At 37.0% G+C, this 16,605-nt stretch overlaps 3 protein-coding genes across 4 annotated transcripts in view; 2 read left to right on the top strand and 1 right to left on the bottom strand.

The window, feature by feature from the left end:
• Window positions 1-16,605, top strand: part of LOC146466852 (E3 ubiquitin-protein ligase TRIM71-like) — a 59,254-nt gene that overhangs the window by 4,509 nt on the left and 38,140 nt on the right. The gene's annotated exons all lie outside the window — the stretch shown is intronic.
• On the bottom strand, window positions 117-12,798 carry LOC146466854 (intraflagellar transport protein 22 homolog). Of its 2 annotated transcripts, XM_085126808.1 has the most exons (9): window positions 12,687-12,798; window positions 11,186-11,248; window positions 10,911-11,057; window positions 5,100-5,167; window positions 4,834-4,916; window positions 4,515-4,607; window positions 3,435-3,533; window positions 2,974-3,074; window positions 117-1,797 (listed from the first exon to the last, which is right to left on the bottom strand). In XM_085126808.1, the coding sequence occupies exons 1-9, from the start codon at window positions 12,706-12,708 to the stop codon at window positions 1,646-1,648; spliced, it is 828 nt and encodes a 275-aa protein (XP_084982934.1). In that variant the 5' UTR covers window positions 12,709-12,798; the 3' UTR covers window positions 117-1,645. The 2 variants fall into 2 exon arrangements, with proteins under 2 accessions (XP_084982934.1, XP_084982935.1); XM_085126809.1 differs by lacking the exons at window positions 10,911-11,057; window positions 11,186-11,248; window positions 12,687-12,798 and adding an exon at window positions 9,328-9,514.
• The window catches only part of LOC146466853 (E3 ubiquitin-protein ligase TRIM71-like), a 2,732-nt gene continuing 868 nt past the window's right edge, over window positions 14,742-16,605 (top strand). The window contains exon 1 of the mRNA XM_085126786.1: window positions 14,742-16,605. This exon is cut by the window's right edge and continues 868 nt beyond it. Coding sequence (XP_084982912.1) covers window positions 14,801-16,605 — 1,805 coding nt within the window. The 5' untranslated portion in view covers window positions 14,742-14,800.

The raw sequence follows: 16,605 nt of genomic DNA, 5'->3' as shown, positions 1-16,605 counted from the left end.
ATAATTGTTTGACATATAAAACAACTTAAACTGGGAAACACCCTCATACTAAACGGTTAATAATAATAATAATAATAATAATAATAATAATAATAATAATATTTGGAAAGGAAAACTGTCATAAACAGTATGTTTTAATAATTTATTCTCTCATATATACAAAACAAAATTGTACATAAATAGTTTGTCTTACTGATTAATTTAAGCATTAATTTAAGCCACCTTTGATACCATTACTGTATTCAAAGGACCAAACATGTGTACAATGTCCTGATTTGACAGGAAGGTGGGCGGGTTGGGGAGGCACCACCATCACTAAGCTCAACAGAGACAGATCTTGAAAGAAGCTAGGCTGTATCAAGGACAATTTACATGTACCGCCGTAGATAGTAAAAGTTTATCCCCATGGGATTTCAGCACAACAAAAGACCACAGCTGAGGGAAGATGAATCTTGAAAAAACCTCAATTGTCCCATGTGAGATAGTAATGACTCCCCTTACAAAGAAGGACAAGTCACCTTTTAGTCATGTTGTATGCATGTTACACGCAACAAAGCTGTACCATTATTAATGGCTGCCACTTTGAAGTGGCCAATACAACAATTTTCTACCTTGCTGATAAAGTTAAACCCATAACATGGCAGACTCTGATTCAGCTGCAGAGAATGTGTGAACCCCTAAAACCCCAACCGAAGTTGCTCCTGAGACACTAAGGCAACCAGCCTGTACATCTGTATCAGTATTGTGATGGTGTCTGTATTATTGTAGTAGAGAGTGTATTTCTAACAACTTTGGTCTCCCAACTGGCATCAAGTTAACTTATCCATAATAGAGAGTTGCCTTGTTATGGATGAGTCATATTACTGACAAGTTAAATTTGCAATATAATTTATGGGGACATCCATACAACTGAGACAGAGTTTTCATGAATTTAGGTCTCACAAGAAAATGATAGAAAGATGCTGAGCTGTATTATGAATGATCATGTACCGTATTGCCAAAGTAGAGCTTTTTGGAATTTTGCTCTGACTAGGAGAAGTTGAAAATTCATAGCAGAGATGTGTCATAATAGAGGTGTCCATATAACTGAAGACTCATGAGTCTTTATCCATTTTGTCTCTAAGAAAATATGGATGAATACTGTTTTATGGATGTACTGAATTACTGAGGTGCAGTTTTTATGAATGTTGCTCTTACTAGAGGAAGTTGAAAAGGTGGGGCCTGCACCATGTGCAACATCTAACTACACATGGTAGTTAGAAAGGACAAAAGAATGAACAACAGAACGATGTTCCCACTGGTTGAAAGTCCATAAAAGAGACCTACGAAAATGTCTCCCTAAGAAATAAACTAAAAAAAGACGGATATTGTATTATGGATGTACCATATTACCAAGGTAGAGTTTTAATGAATTATTGTCTCACTAGAATAAGTTGAAAAATAATTCATTCAGAGACCTGCCATAATAGAGGTGTCCATATTATGGTAAATGAACATTTTATGACCAAATAAAATGTCCATAACGATGAGAGGTCCATAAGTGAGCAAGGAAACAAATGTCTCATATTTTTGACAAAACTTTGTACACATAAGCTTTAGCTATATACAGTCACTAGGTAACAAATAGTTTCAGTTAGCCCCAACATCATGTGTTCATTATACTCAGTTCTTCCTGGTCTCGTTTATCAGTCCAGTTACTGATTACTTTCGCCAAAAAGTTGTGGAATTCATCCCTGACAGCTTCTGGTTCTTCATCCAGGTTTGTTTGCACACATGTCACTCTGGACAGTGATGAGGCTGTGTGAAAAAAATCGAGATTCTTGACACTAATACGTAATAAAAAGTTCTTAAACAGCAATTTAACAATATTGCAGATGAGTGAAGAGGTTTAAAATTGCTTCTCTGAAACAAAACTGTTTAACAATACCGGCATATCAATATGTTCAGGTTCAATGTAATAATAATAATAATAATAATAATAATAATAATATAGCGCTTATCCAGTTCTGTTCTAAGCGCTTTACAAAGATGAAAAAAAATTCATATCTGTTTAAAATAATTTGTAAAACGATGAGTCTTAAGTTTACATTTAAAAAGATTTAAATTGTCACAAGAACGGATGTCAACAGGTAGTTTGTTCCGGAGTTCTGGGGCCGAAACAACAAAAGCTCTGGAGCCATACGACTTGAGATTAGAGTTGACAGGACACAGGCGAAATGCATAGGACGACCGGAGCATTCTTAAAGTTGAATAGCGGCATATCAGGTCTTGTATGTAGATGGGGGACTGTTGGTAAAGAGCTTTGTGGGGGGGCAGAATTATTTTGAATTTAATTCGCTCGGAAACTGGAAGCCAGTGGAGGTCGAATAAAATAGGGGTTATGTGGTCATACTTGCGAGAGCCTGTTCGGAACATTGTATAAAAGAGAGTTACAGTGATCCAACTTGGAGGTTATAAAAGCGTGGACTAGAGTCTCAGTGGTTTTAGGGGATAGCAATTTTCTTATACGGGAGATGTTTCGAAGATGATAGAAGGCAGATTTACAAAAAGAATTAACATGAGGGAGCATCGACATAGTACTATCAAAAACGACACCAATGTTTCTGGAACATAGAGACGGCAGAATTGTATCGGATCCAAAACGAAGTGGAGGTAGAGACTGTTGAGGGCAATACTTTGAATAGAAGTTCGGTTTTGTCTTTGTGTAGAAGGGAATGGGTGGAAAATACAAACCAGTAAGGTTGGTCTTTGGAGCAAGAAAGGTGGGATTGGGGTGGAAATGAGGGGGGTGAGTAGAAAATTGTTTTGGCCCTCCATACCCTATCATTTCTTAACATAAAGGAGGTGGAGAGTGGCCTGTGACTGGACTGTGTTTGTACAAAAGAACTTGTCTGAAGCCTCAGCCATCCCCTCACTCTAACTTGCACTGACCAGACCAGATTCAACTGCATTTTAAACAAATAAACAACTTACGAGGTTGTGTTCTTGTCAAATCAGCAGCTGAAGGCCGGCGATGAGCAAACACTATGCACTGAGAATCTTTGAGGTTTTGTCCTTGAACAAACTGTGTGTACCTAAGAAAGCATAGACTGTCAGTCTGAGATAAATTTATGCAACCTAATCTAGTCCACATAATAACCTTCACCCCATCATCCCAGTCTTCAACAAATTCTAATAACCTGACCCAAAGGTGGTACTAACAATTCTCAATCATTCATTCAGCCACAGTATCCAAAGTTAATATCCTTTTGACACAATTTTCATTGCTCTTTGCATATGGTCTGTGGGTCCATTACAGAATTATCATCAGCTTTACAATTTTTATTTGGTATGATGGTTAAAGTTCAGTTTACTATCTATCGTCGCTCCTAAAAGATTCAGTTGTTTAGATATTGGACATAGAGTAAGTATTTTAAATATCAATGTTTTCTCACCAGGTTTCCAATTCCTTATCGTGATTTGCTTGATCTGGATTATAGATAATTAAAACTCCATTGGTGTCCTTTTGGAAAGCTGGCCAGCAGGTAGAAAATCTAACAAAAAAAGACATTCTGGTATGCATAGTGAGCAAATGTCCTGAAACAAAACCCACAGGTTTCTATTACAACAGATCATGATTACAAATATAAATTATACATTATTTCTACATGTACATTTTTACAATAACTGTCCAAATTCCTGCACGCTGATTGGCTCGTAGCTATTGTCTATAAGAGTGTAGTGTCAGACAAATATAAAAATGACGTCAGATGTAACGCGCGCACTTTCTCAACGAAAAAAAAATAGCCAATTCCGCTCGCACTTTTTCCATGTTATTGTAAAAAAACAAATCAACGGCAGTTTTCTATGGTCTATACTCTTATAGACCATAAAATGACGCCATAAAATGTCCAAAACTTACATTTTTTGACGTCATTTTATGGTCTATAAGAGTATAGACCATAGAAAACTGCCTTCGATTTGTTAAGTACATCTACAGCGTATAACATTTAGCTATCAGAAGAAAACACACATTCTGTAAGGGGCTAATGTGCCAGGACAGTGGCAGGTCTTAAAACAATCCAAATGATCTACAATCAAGAACAACAGGACTTGAGGCAACTGTTACAAAGTACATGCTATGCAATTACTTTGCAATTTAGTGTGACCCAACTATCCACTTAAAATCCTTTAAAATCCACACCCTCCCCCATACAGTGTTTAAGTGCACAATTCATTTTTCTTACTAAGGCTGAACATTGTAAGGGGTGGGGGTCGCCAAACATTATCACGCTCACGAATTGCAGATGAGGCCAGACTAACCGGCACCATAATTTGTTCTACTGTTTGACAGTTCTAGGGATAAAGGTACGTTGAATTCAATAAAATAATATCATTGTGTCTTGTTCTCTAAGGGTAGGTAAAACGGTTAAGTTTGTTAAATTTATGCCTTGACTATCTATAAACTGGAATGTAAAATAGAATATTAAAACTTTCTACTTAAAACAATGGTAGTTATAGTTGATACAACTCACTTGTGGTTCCCACTGCAATCCCATAACTCCACTTCACAATTAGCTGTTTTTCCAGGTGATATTTCTATCCCATTGCACTCAAATTCTAGTATTCTGTCAGAGGAAAAACTACTTTCAGTTAATGCCTACCAAGTTTCAAAAGAAGATTATGTGAAAAAAGAAACAATTGAAATAACCAGGTTAAGTTGGTATAATTAATCTTTAAGTTTAGTTTATATGGTTTCCATGACACAACACAAAGTTACTGCTGCTGGTTGATATCAGAATTTGCAAATTAAAACATCTATCAGCATTGAAACTATTAAACTTCACAATTTACCTGACACCTTGGGTAGGATGGTATTCTCCTCCTGAGGTTTCAGTAGCATCGGACAGGAAATTGGAAATTATAGTTTTACCGCTCTGCAAGGATCAAACAAACAGCCATCGTATGAAAATAAAACAACTACATGTATATGCATGGTTTATATGAAACAAGCAGGTATATACCCACTTTAACATCGTTTTTTCTCCATTTAAAATTACTAATATATTTTTTACATAACATAGCACAGATATCCTTGTTTCTAAACGTGAAAAAAATACCTCACAAGGTCCTAACACGAGAATTTTCGCCTTGAACATCCCGAGGTAAACTGTCCTGCTTCTTCGATCTGGAAGAGAAATAATGAGAGGAGATTGGAACGAGTAAAGGAACGCCTGGCAGTTTGTTGTATTTGGTAAAAAAACAAAACAAAACAGAAAGAAAGAGAAATTATTTCTTTATTTTCCGAGATTTTCAGTGGATAAATGACCTTTTTGATAATATGAAATTCTAATGGAATCGCAGAAAACCGCGTTGAGGGTATATTAGGTTTACGTTACAAAAATTTTTCAGTACCAGAGGAAGTCTTCTAGCCGTCGATGGACTTGATAAAAATGCGCACTTTTCATTACGGTTTTTCCTTCATAACATAAATATGTTATTACTGATAATTTTTTAAAAAAAATATTATTTTAAATCTTAAAATTTTTTTGATTGATAAGGTATTTAGTAAATATGGGAGTCTTACTTTAAGTAAGTAAAACAAAAAAAGGTAAATTTCTGTTTTAAGATAATTTAGGAATAGACTAAAATCTGAAACCGAATTTATTAAACCGATGTTCATTGACATACCTTTTTTCTTAAAACTTGGATGGTCCATTGGATGAGCCAATCTAGAGTTCTGAGAGGCGCTTCGCGCTTTCGATCTCTCGAAGTCAACTTCTTTATGTGCAGGAATTATTAATTCGACCGATATTGATGCAGCGGAATTTGAATTGTCCTTGAATAAAATAGTATTGCTCCAATCATTCAAAAATGGACAAACTTTGTTAATAATTAACGAGTAAACTTCCACGATTATCAGCAACAATAGAAGTTATAGTTCGAAAATGTAAATGAAAACTAATTGCATGAAACCAAATTAAATGTATGGGGATAAAACCGAATGAGTACTGGCTTTTAAGTCGATGACTAAAATAACGCTAAAAAATAAACATTCTATTTGTCTTCAGTGGAGATCAGGGAGACTCCAACAAAATAGACACATGCAAAAATGGCACATATTGCTGACGCCTACGCTTGCAAGTTGTAATACCTTTCAGTGGGTGAGCTAGGCTAAGTAGCCAGGTTTAAGCGCAAGATTTGCATGTCGCCATAAAAAAAATATGGCAGTAAAATCGTGGAGATCTACCGTACCTGTGTTTGTTTACCTCATTTCTTATGATTCTAAAGTTGGCAAAGCTAACGCTATTTCGAATGCACCCCACAGAAGAATTCTGTATGTATAAAGTTTTGCATTTTATTTTCCAGTTTAAGATTAAACTATTAAATGCTTCCTAGAAAACACGCTGGCAATTTTGAGTTCAAGTCTTGGTGAGGCTAGCTGCTATAGCTAGTGGTTTTCTTGTAATTATCATAATTTTAAAAAGCAGATAAATTAAGTAGTTCTCCTTAACTATTTGAAAATAAAACGCATTAAATTAACGACAACATAAACAGAAAAATCAATCAGATAAAAGACCTTAAGAATTCAAAAGAAAGCCTGAAAACAATGTGGGCTTGAAAAGGATTCGAACCCATGACCTCTGTAGTCTACAGACTTATACATATTTAGCCAACCGGCAGCTGAGAAAAACAAATGAAAGTGAAATGTATCAATATTCAGTAAAATATATGATAGGTCATATCCTTCGCTTAAATAAATTGAGAAAAAGCTCATTAATGTACCCCAACTTTCTGATAATAAGAGCTTGGTTTAGCTATGAGATAATGTTGTGAAAATATATTATGCATTTTCTACAGCGCTAGCAGACCACAGCGGATCGTTGCTTCAAACAGGGTTCTTCCATAACCGCACAGCATAAATTTTTACCACTGAATTCGAAGCTAGTCAGTTGTGCATCGTATCTACGTACCTTATAATTATCTCTGCCATCTATTTTTTTATAAGACATCGACACAGATACAGTACTCAAATGCTTTTACTCAAAGAAGGAGGTCTGTATTGTCATCCGAAATAACTACACAAAATTAAATGAGATCTGATAAAAGTTAGGTACAGTGTACTGCACGGACATATTCTACTTTGATTGCAAAGTATCCGATAATTCAAAATGCATCACAAACCTACCTTCAGCAGAAGATTGAGTTTCCTTAAACATCTTTTAGTTCCTTTTACAGCTGAATAAGTTTTGCACTTTTCAGCTCACTTTCAACGAAACTTTACACAATCTATAATGTACTATTCATTTAACACTGACGCATTAACTCTGTTTTAACGAGTTCTAGAAATTATTTGTGCGACTTTTTAAAACATGATTGTCTTGTCAGTAAGTTTGTCCTATGGCGTTGAAAGCTTTAGGTCTTCGTTGGCAAACTGACGGAAAACAATAGTTCCTGCGCTTAATTGGCGCAGGGATGTCATTTGACGTCTTGACGTTGACTTTAAGTACAAAAGAACTCAGAACGTTAAAAAAGAAATAAAAAAATAAAAAAACAAAACGATCTTGACACAACTCAAAATGTTTCGGATTTCCGAAGAGACAGATTTTTGCATTGTTGGCTCTTACTGTAAAAAAGTCAAGGGTATACTCTTTGTAAGATTATAAATTTTTTGTTTAATCATCTTTTGTTTACAAAATAGACCTCACAGTTGTTAAAGGTACTGTTTTTTGTGTAAGGGTTTAATTGTGGGAATCACCTGACACAAGGCAGGTGTGATAAACCAAAATTATACACTAAGGTTTGGCAATTCTCACAGTTGTATCGCATGGCAACGAAAAGCATGCATATTAGCTTTAAACGTCTCCAATCGGTTGCAATTAGCTGGGTTGAGTTTGTCGAAGGTTCAAGTCCTTGCTGCGAGAGATTTTCCTACGGATCCTCCAATTTTTCTCCCTCCTCAAAGACTACCATTTGCAAATTTCAATTCCATCCGGGCAGTTGAGCGTGGGAAAACGCATGCGTGGAATTGACGTTTGGTTTGATTTGAATTCTAACTAGTTGAGAATGTGACATGAATATTTCCAACCAATCACAGAACGTCACAAAGCAAGGCAACTTAACTTTGGACACTCAGAAGGCTCCTTTTTACAGTTGTTTTTTATTGTTGCTTTTGAATTTTGTTGTGTGATGTGTGTTTGTCCATTATGTTTTTCTTTTTCAATCAATACATGTAAGACAAATTCTTAATATCTAAGAAAGCCTGCGCTAACAAGCTTTCTGGGATTAGTTTTTTGTTATTGAACGAGAGAAGGTTGAGGTGAAGTGGTCGCCGAAATTAAACGGAAGAAGACTTTTAACTCAACATAATCACGACAACTGTTGTTAGTGTCAGCTCATCAAAGAAAGAAAAAAAAAACCGGTCAACTTGCAAAAAACAAAACTTAGAATATGGTGATAACTGTATGTTTAAAGGGCATCTGGTGTATATGGCAATCAACTAAAAAAGCGCCGTTTACGTAAGTTTAATTGACCAAATTGCTGGCTCTTTTACGAAGAGATATCAGACCAAATAATTTATTGAAGACAATCGAGCTAAGCCAACACTGCACTAACAATAATTACGATCTGACATCCTCTCTTCACAAAATATGCAAATTTTTCCAAGAAATATCCTAGCCGTGAATTTTTAAGAGAACAACTGTTTCATTTACTCGCTATTGTGTTAAAAAATTAGTGCGTTATTTTATTTCTGTAAGATATTTTTGCAGTTTTTTAAAAAAAAGCTTTCGGACATCAACTTCCATAATTTGAAAGGAGAACATTGAGTGGCGATTTTTCGTTTGGAGATTAAAAAACATAATAAGAATGAAATTAACTGGTTGTATCTAGCACAATAAACAGCTGTGAGCTTTCATGAAATTTCGAAAAAGTTGATTTGTTAATTTTGAAATAAAACAAAAAATATAAAGAGGGGTGATAAAAAGATATAATTTTAAAATTCTTCTTTTCTATGGTTTTCTAAAATCATATTCTTTTCTAGCCAGCTGGACAACTGAAAGTCAAAGTTGTAAAATTTTAATAGCATATTATTTTTCATAAGCGCTCATGAAATAGATCTGGATTTGTTCCCTTTCTTGTGATGTTCAATTTATTTGTGAAATAAATGTAAACGTCCCTTTAGTTTTGTTTCAGTTTCGGCTTCTGACCAACTGATCATGAGATCAAAATAATATTGTTTCCCTTAGTACAATAAAACCGGGAAAGGAATCGCTTTGAGACATTCGGCCTTGTGAATACAAATCAAAGAAACTTACAACCAATTTTCCAACATAGGCGCAAACTTACTTCCATCTCTGGGCTGTTTTTCCGGTCTGTCTTTCCTTTTCGATCTTCCCGAGCTAATTTGATCACGATGTTGCTCGGGCAGTACCCGAGAATGTTTTGGTTTTTCACTATCTGTTAGAGGTTTCGCCGACATAATGAGATGTGTTGTGAGAGGAGCTATAAGCACTGGCGCCGAAACGGCGGCGCATAGACATAAAATATGCGCGATTTTTAGCCCTCTTTACATATCCTACTGCTATTTTGACATTTGATTTAATCAATCGTCTTCTGCAATATGATCAGTATAAAACAACACGGCGGATATATTATTTTTGGAACATTTCATTTTATTTGAATGTTAAGAGTGTTTATTTAAACCCATTTGTTCAAATTAGTAGAAAGCAGGTAAGACTTTACAACCATTTGCATGTCTTAATTTCAATATTTCGGTTTTTTTTTTTGCATTTTATTTCGAGCGCCATGTTATTTAGTTCCAAGCATTTGTCAAAAAGAAAAAGATAAACATGTTCGCCGGTATCACTGAGTGTACGCACAGGCTGGGCTCAAGAGTTTACGAGCACCGCGTTGAGTTTCTTTTGAAGTTTTCTTTCATTTCATTATATGTTTGTGAACTCGTTATACCAAAATAAGAATTTCGGGAAAAGAAAAAAATTAAAACAACAAAATTTAAACAAAAAGTGCAGAATTCAGTCTCATGATTAAGTAAGTGTCTTAAAAATCGCCTCGGCTAAAAAATAGCAAACTGTGAGCAGAAATAATCAATGCATAAACTGAGCTCTTTGTATACATGTATACCAAATGCAAACTACCGAACTATTATTGGTAAACTGGCGACAAAAGCGCGCTTGAAATCTAGGGCAATTACTGGAAGTGAAAAGGAAATAGAGATTTTATTCCAGTTGCGCTCGTTGGGTATGGGATGATTATAGCCAGCACAGCGCTATACGCCTCTAGTGGCCATTTATCATCTTAAAGTCAACACGCGCTCGCAGAATTATTGCTAAGCACTGATTCGGGTTTGAGTAGCCAATCAGAGTGCGAGAAGCACACTATCCTTGACTTGGTGTATACTAATTGAAACTGCATCACTGGTGAGTACTTATAATAACTATTAATCTTCTAACTAGACAAATATTGTACCACACCAAAGTACATCTCAATAACTTCACTTAAATGGTCACACTAAGGGATGCAGGATCAACCATCCTTTCAGTAGTTACGCTTTGTGATGTCATCTACAGACTCATGATTTAAAAAGACTTACAGCGTAATTAACAGTTCTTCTATTGAGCAGTTTTCTTTTGAATGTTTACATTTTAGGATTTGACAGCGTAAACAAAAGTACTTTAGAAAAATACCATTAATGCAATAGCTTTGCTTTGAATGGTCACGCTTGACAGTCTAGCGTGTGTGAGGGTCTCATGCAAGGAATGGATGGAGTTCCAATCCACTCTCGTGTTCGTTTTCATTACTATTGACACACAAAAATCGTAGGCACTGGGAACGAGGGTTTAAACGTGTCATATTTGGCTAATCTGCCCATTCCCAAGCCGACTTAGACGGCGCATGCTCATATCACGTACCTTCAGATCTTCGCCTTGCGTGTTGTTCTTCGTAACTTACTACCGAAGGACGCCGCTGTTCCTCGTGAGTTCGACTAACTACCGACGGGCGTCTTTGATCTTCGTGAGTTGTTCGGCTTCCTGCGGAGAGACGTCCGTTCGTATTTCCTAGGAAGAGAGTATTAAAACAAAATTTTCTGCCCTTTGCCGTGATAGGAGGATTCATGTCTTTGAGTGCCATTGATGGACTAGCACTGATAATGGAATTTCTACATTGCACAGGTTACCCAACTTACCAACAGGGTTTGCACCGCTGCTCCTACGGCGTCGGAGCTGATCTTCTGTGTTGGCTGGGCGTCCTGTGTAAATTAATAATTAATAATTGATATTTGTATGGCGCAAATTAGCATGTGCATATGACCAAACGCGCCTAACTAACAAGAATAATTAGCCTCGACGCAGTTCATATCAGCATGCAGTGCGTTATCCTGTGCACAGGCGTCTCCTATTGTCTTTGAGCGGTCAAATAGGAGACACTTATGCGGACATTAGCAGGATGCTTGTCATATGAACCTACTCCAATGAGTCTGCTTTAGCTCAGTGGTAGATCGAAATTCGGAAACGAGAGTTTGTAGAATTTGCACTGTCTTTTGTATTTCTCTGTCCCGACCAACTTACTGAGTTTTTTCTATGAGAACACAACAAAGCCATCTATTGACGGCCTTCTTCAGAATTACACATCTGTGCCCTAAGATAAAAACTGTATTACACTGTCACAATTCATAACTGGATGGGAATGGTATTCAAAAGTGCCAATTAAGCCAATTCGGTTTTGACATAGCGCGTTATTTACGATGAAAAACAAACAAACAAACAAACAAGAACAGCACAGTACCCGGACTCATGCTTTGTGGACGATAGCAAGCGAGCTCCAACCCGTGCAATCTACCATTTAAAACACGTTACCAATTTTAACGTTTCGATTCTCGGTCAGAATTATACCCGCTTGCGTGCACTCCAGCATTGATAGATTTTTCTAATTTTGTGCCCACCAATAAAAATAAGGCTGTATTTTTATATTGAAAAACTAAAAACTGTGTTTGCAATGACAGTCGTAAAGAAAACAAAAGCACTGGATCCTGTAGTAAAGGCCGGATCAAATCAGCGACAAACTAACGAACAAATAAAACAGCAAAGTTGATTTCTCGGTTGGGAAATTAAATATTCCATACAACGCAAGATTTCTCTTCTTCAGGGTATAACAGATAATGCCTCTAAAGGCATGCAACAGACGTTGAAAACAGGATGCAACTTGATATTATAATAACTTAAGCTAAGTGATACAGTTTAAGTTGCAACGTTAAAAAGATAAAAACAAAAAACAAAAGTTTCAATTCTAATTCTAAGTCGTTTGTTTCTGTTTTTAACGATTATATCTGAAAATAAATCCTGAATATGCTGGGGATGTAACTTGAATATTCGGTAACGCTTTAACAGTTTCACACTTCGAGTTAGTCCTCATGTATGTATTACAATTATGTATGCATGATTCTGTTAATTCAGGAACAAAATAGAAATGAAAGATAAAACTCTTATTCAGGATCGTATCATAGCGAGCTTGTTCAGCGTGCAATTGGTCTTGCCTTCTTAATTACTTTAATTCGACTTGGTCGTCACTCGATAGCAAAAATACAGCAATAATCCAAAAATATATATTTGACAATACTTCACACTGAACAGACTGAAGGTAATAACTAGACAGTATTTTGCATTTGTCTGAAAGAATAAAGATCATACCATTTGGGATCCTGGATTCCATTCGTACTTCTGCTGCTAAAAAAAAATAATCACCTTTCGAATTGCTCTTGCAGAAGAAATTATCAAAACTAAAATTGAACCAGAGCAATCTTTTTGTCACAAAGGCCAAATGATAAATTTGTTTATATTTCATAAAAGACGAACTAAAATTTGCATCTATAATTAGGCAAAAGTGTCGGCAGAGCAGGTCCATTGTCGGAACTAAAAGGAGATCGTAAATGACTTTTATGTAAAGAATCGATTTCTTTACCCAGAGGTTTGGCCGTTGATTTGCCCCAACATTTTGAGAACACAAATCTTTAATGAGAGTTTTTAGCGATTGACTACTTGATTTACATACATCACCTACTGAGTTTACTAATAAAAAACGTGTTTCGTCAGGAGAAATTCATCAAATGACATTGACCAAAACATTTGTCATCCGGTCGGGTAGCCTAAGAAAGCTGCATAGTCTTTGTGGAATTAAATATTTATGTATTTTCGGCTAGATCTTTCACTGTCAGAAACGGGAAACAAGATTAGCAATCATAAATTTATATGCTCTGCTAACGTTATTGAGTAAGCGAAATTAGGCCAAATTACTAACAACCGGGCTTACACGACCAGACGAGCAGAAATATCGTAAAAAGGAGTACCGCAAATTAGTGGCTTACTCAGCTCAGGTTCAAGAAAGCTATCGACCAATAATACAAAGATCGAATTTTTTTCGCGTTCGGGGGATTATTCCTTTCAATCGTTTTAAAGGTAAAAGCATCAAAGTATAGAAGACAAATTTCAGCCTTCTATTAATCCAATAAAGCGAGCTCGTTTGCACTTTATTGCCAGTTTAATGTATAGAGCAGGTGTAACCAGGTTTGTCCGCATTTGCCGAATATGCCGACAGGAGTGACTCAATTCAGTTTAAAAGTAATTTCGTGTTTTGCGTTGGAATGAAAAGCAAAACCGAACTGAAGCAATCGTGATTATCCTGCAATTGTGTTTCCCGCGCTAGATAACGCTTACATGTAGTTGCAAGTGGAGAACGTGGTGGCGGGCTGTGCTAACAAGAGTATACGTATAACAGCTTAGTGGGAACAGTTTAACTTTAAAGAAAAAGGAAAACAGCCTTGATAACCAGCTTAAGAGACCTGAAGGTTTATCTGTATCCAGTAACGGTAATAATACGTAATAATGTTGTTGCTGATACAGCTGCAGTGACAAATTAATAGTATTATTGATATAGAAATTCGTGCAATTTTAGGAGTAATCGTTTAGAGAAATAAACGTTTTTATTTTGTTATCAAGTTGTTTTTTATTTCAACAATATTTGAACACGACAACTAAGTGCTCATAGAGAGAGCTTACTAAGAGAGAGCAACTAAGTGCTCATAGAGAGAGCTTTTGAATGCAGGAGAACACACGACGCACAAATTATGCACAAATAAACTTCCGTACGCCTTTTGCGTCCTTTGCCCGGTAGTGTCAGTGTTTTCTTTGCAGGAGGCGAAAACAAAGGCTTCTGAGCAGGGGAGGGCTGGGGGGATTGAAAGGGAAAAGAGGGAGTGGCTTTTTTGTCCACCATACTTTCTATAGCCCGAAGCTACAATTAGCGTATGAATGATGATTAACTAATTCATAGTTTCGTTTAACTATTGACTTGTGCTGACTCTAGTCTTCATAATAAACGACCTTTCTAAGAAATGTAATTTTGCTTTGAAGATGCTCGGTTCCGACGGTGTTTCGAATTCATCCGCTTGATACGAGAAAACCTTTTCCTCGATGAAGCCTAGAGAAAGTAAACTTTGAAACTTATCAAAGCGTCGCGGTTAAAACCTCACAAAGAGAGCAGATGCAGAAAATTAAATGTCTCAAACATTGCCCTAAGGCAGTCTGATGTGAAAACATCTTGACAGCTTCTTAAAAGTGATGCTTTTTCTTGAGTTTTTGAAACCATTCTTTTACGATGTAACGTCAAAACATTGCTATGCTCGCTCTGTGATTGGACAATATCGGTATTATAAGTCTGATAAGAAATAACATACCGTCACCAGACAAAACTTCATTGATCTCTCAACTGCATCATTTTGAATACAAAACCTTCGATCGCAACCGCTATGGATATTAAGACTTTGCTCGATAATCTTCATGATGAGGTATCCTGTTCTGTGTGTATGTGCCCCTTTATTGAGCCAAAACAGCTACCTTGCTTGCACAGCTTCTGTCTTAAATGCCTGAACGGGATTCATCGAACGAGTCCAAGTCAAGATGTCATATCGTGTCCAGAATGTCGCAAGGAAATTAGGATCCCAGGAAGTGGAAATCCCAGCGAGTTTCCCACCAACTTCAGAATAAACAGCCTCCTGGATGTGTTAGCCATTAAAGAGTGCAATACAACTGGCGCGAAATGTGGAAACTGCGACAAGAAAAGCGCCAACTCTTTCTACTGTTTCCAGTGCTGTGCTTTCTGGTGTGAAGAGTGTATATCGCCACACAACTTAATCCGAGCAAATAAAGAACATCGAGTGTTGGCGATAAAAGACTTTCAAGATCAGGACATTGAAGACTTGTTAAAGCGACCAGCGTTTTGCCAGATTAAACGCCACGAAAACAAAGCGCTGGAGTTCTTTTGCAAGAACTGTAAAGTTGCCATTTGCAACGCTTGTGCTTTGACAGAGCACGAAGGTCACGCCAAGATGCTTCTTGAAGATGGAGCAAATGAACACAGGCTACGAATGGAGTCTCTGATTAACTCGCTTAACAAAAAAGCAGAGGAAAAGAGAAATGAAATCAGCGAACTCGACCAAAGCAGCATTGATGTTCAGGTGCAAGTAGCTGACGTAAAAGGCAAAGTGCAGGCGACTGCAGATCAGATGATGGCAATCATTGAAGCGAGGAAGCAGGACATTTTTGGCGCAGTTGATAACCAAGCGAAAGAATCGCTCGAGTGTTTCGCGCTGAGAAAAGACGAAGCTGAAAATCAACTTCATATCATTGAATCCGCCATCGAAGAAACCCAAAAACTTTTGAGACGAAGTTCCAGCGCTGAAATTCTGGGATTTAATGAAACATTTGGCACAATCCTTCAGGAGCAAGAAGCCCAAGGTAAAAGTGACGTTGAACGCATCCCTCGGTTTAGTTTCACAGAAAATACAAAACTTGTTAGCATGTTAAAAACTGAGGGGATCGGTTCTGTAAAATCTGTTTTTAACAAAATTAAGACGCAGCAATCAGGTGCAGAAATAGAAGGAAAGGAAAATAGTAAAGCAATTACTGGGTTTGAAGAAAAACATGTCCGTGGCAGTTGTTTTGAGGGTCCGGTCCAATCCAGGGGGTTCAGACCTGTGCTATCTTTCAGAAAATGCGTTCGGTCTGTTGAAGACCTTCGTGGACCATGTGGAGTGGCAGTGAATAATCGAAATGAAATTGCAGTAACTGATTGGGGTAGCCACAGGGTATCGGTATTCAGTAGTGACGGTACCCACTTAAGATCGTTTGGTAGGGAGGGACGTAATCAGGGTGAATTTAACTGCCCTTCAGGTATAGCTTTTGATAACAATGGTAACATTATAGTGGCGGACTATGGCAACAACAGGGTCCAAGTGTTCAGTGGAAATGGCGAGTTTCTTACCAAGTTTGGTGAGAAAGGAATCCTTGATCACCAGCTTCAGAATCCTGAAGGTTTATCTGTCACCAGTAACGGTGATATTATTGTTGCTGATGCAGGTAACAAATTAATTAAGATATTTTCCCCTCGTGGAAAGTTCAGGCGTAAATTTGGTGGGAAAGGCTCTTTGTCCGTTCTCTATCACTGTATCCAGACAGAGCAATATTTCATAGTCTCAGACAGGGGTGAACACTGTATCAAAGTGTTTGATCTTGAGGGAAATTTTGTGTTTAAATTCGGTAAGAAGGGGGATAA

The sequence above is a fragment of the Pavona decussata genome, unplaced genomic scaffold (genome assembly GCF_977016875.1).
Source record: "Pavona decussata unplaced genomic scaffold, jaPavDecu1.1 SCAFFOLD_140, whole genome shotgun sequence".
Lineage (NCBI taxonomy): Eukaryota > Metazoa > Cnidaria > Anthozoa > Scleractinia > Agariciidae > Pavona > Pavona decussata.
The sequence above is the reverse complement of the archived record's forward strand: the minus strand, read 5'-3'. Positions and strand labels throughout refer to the sequence as shown.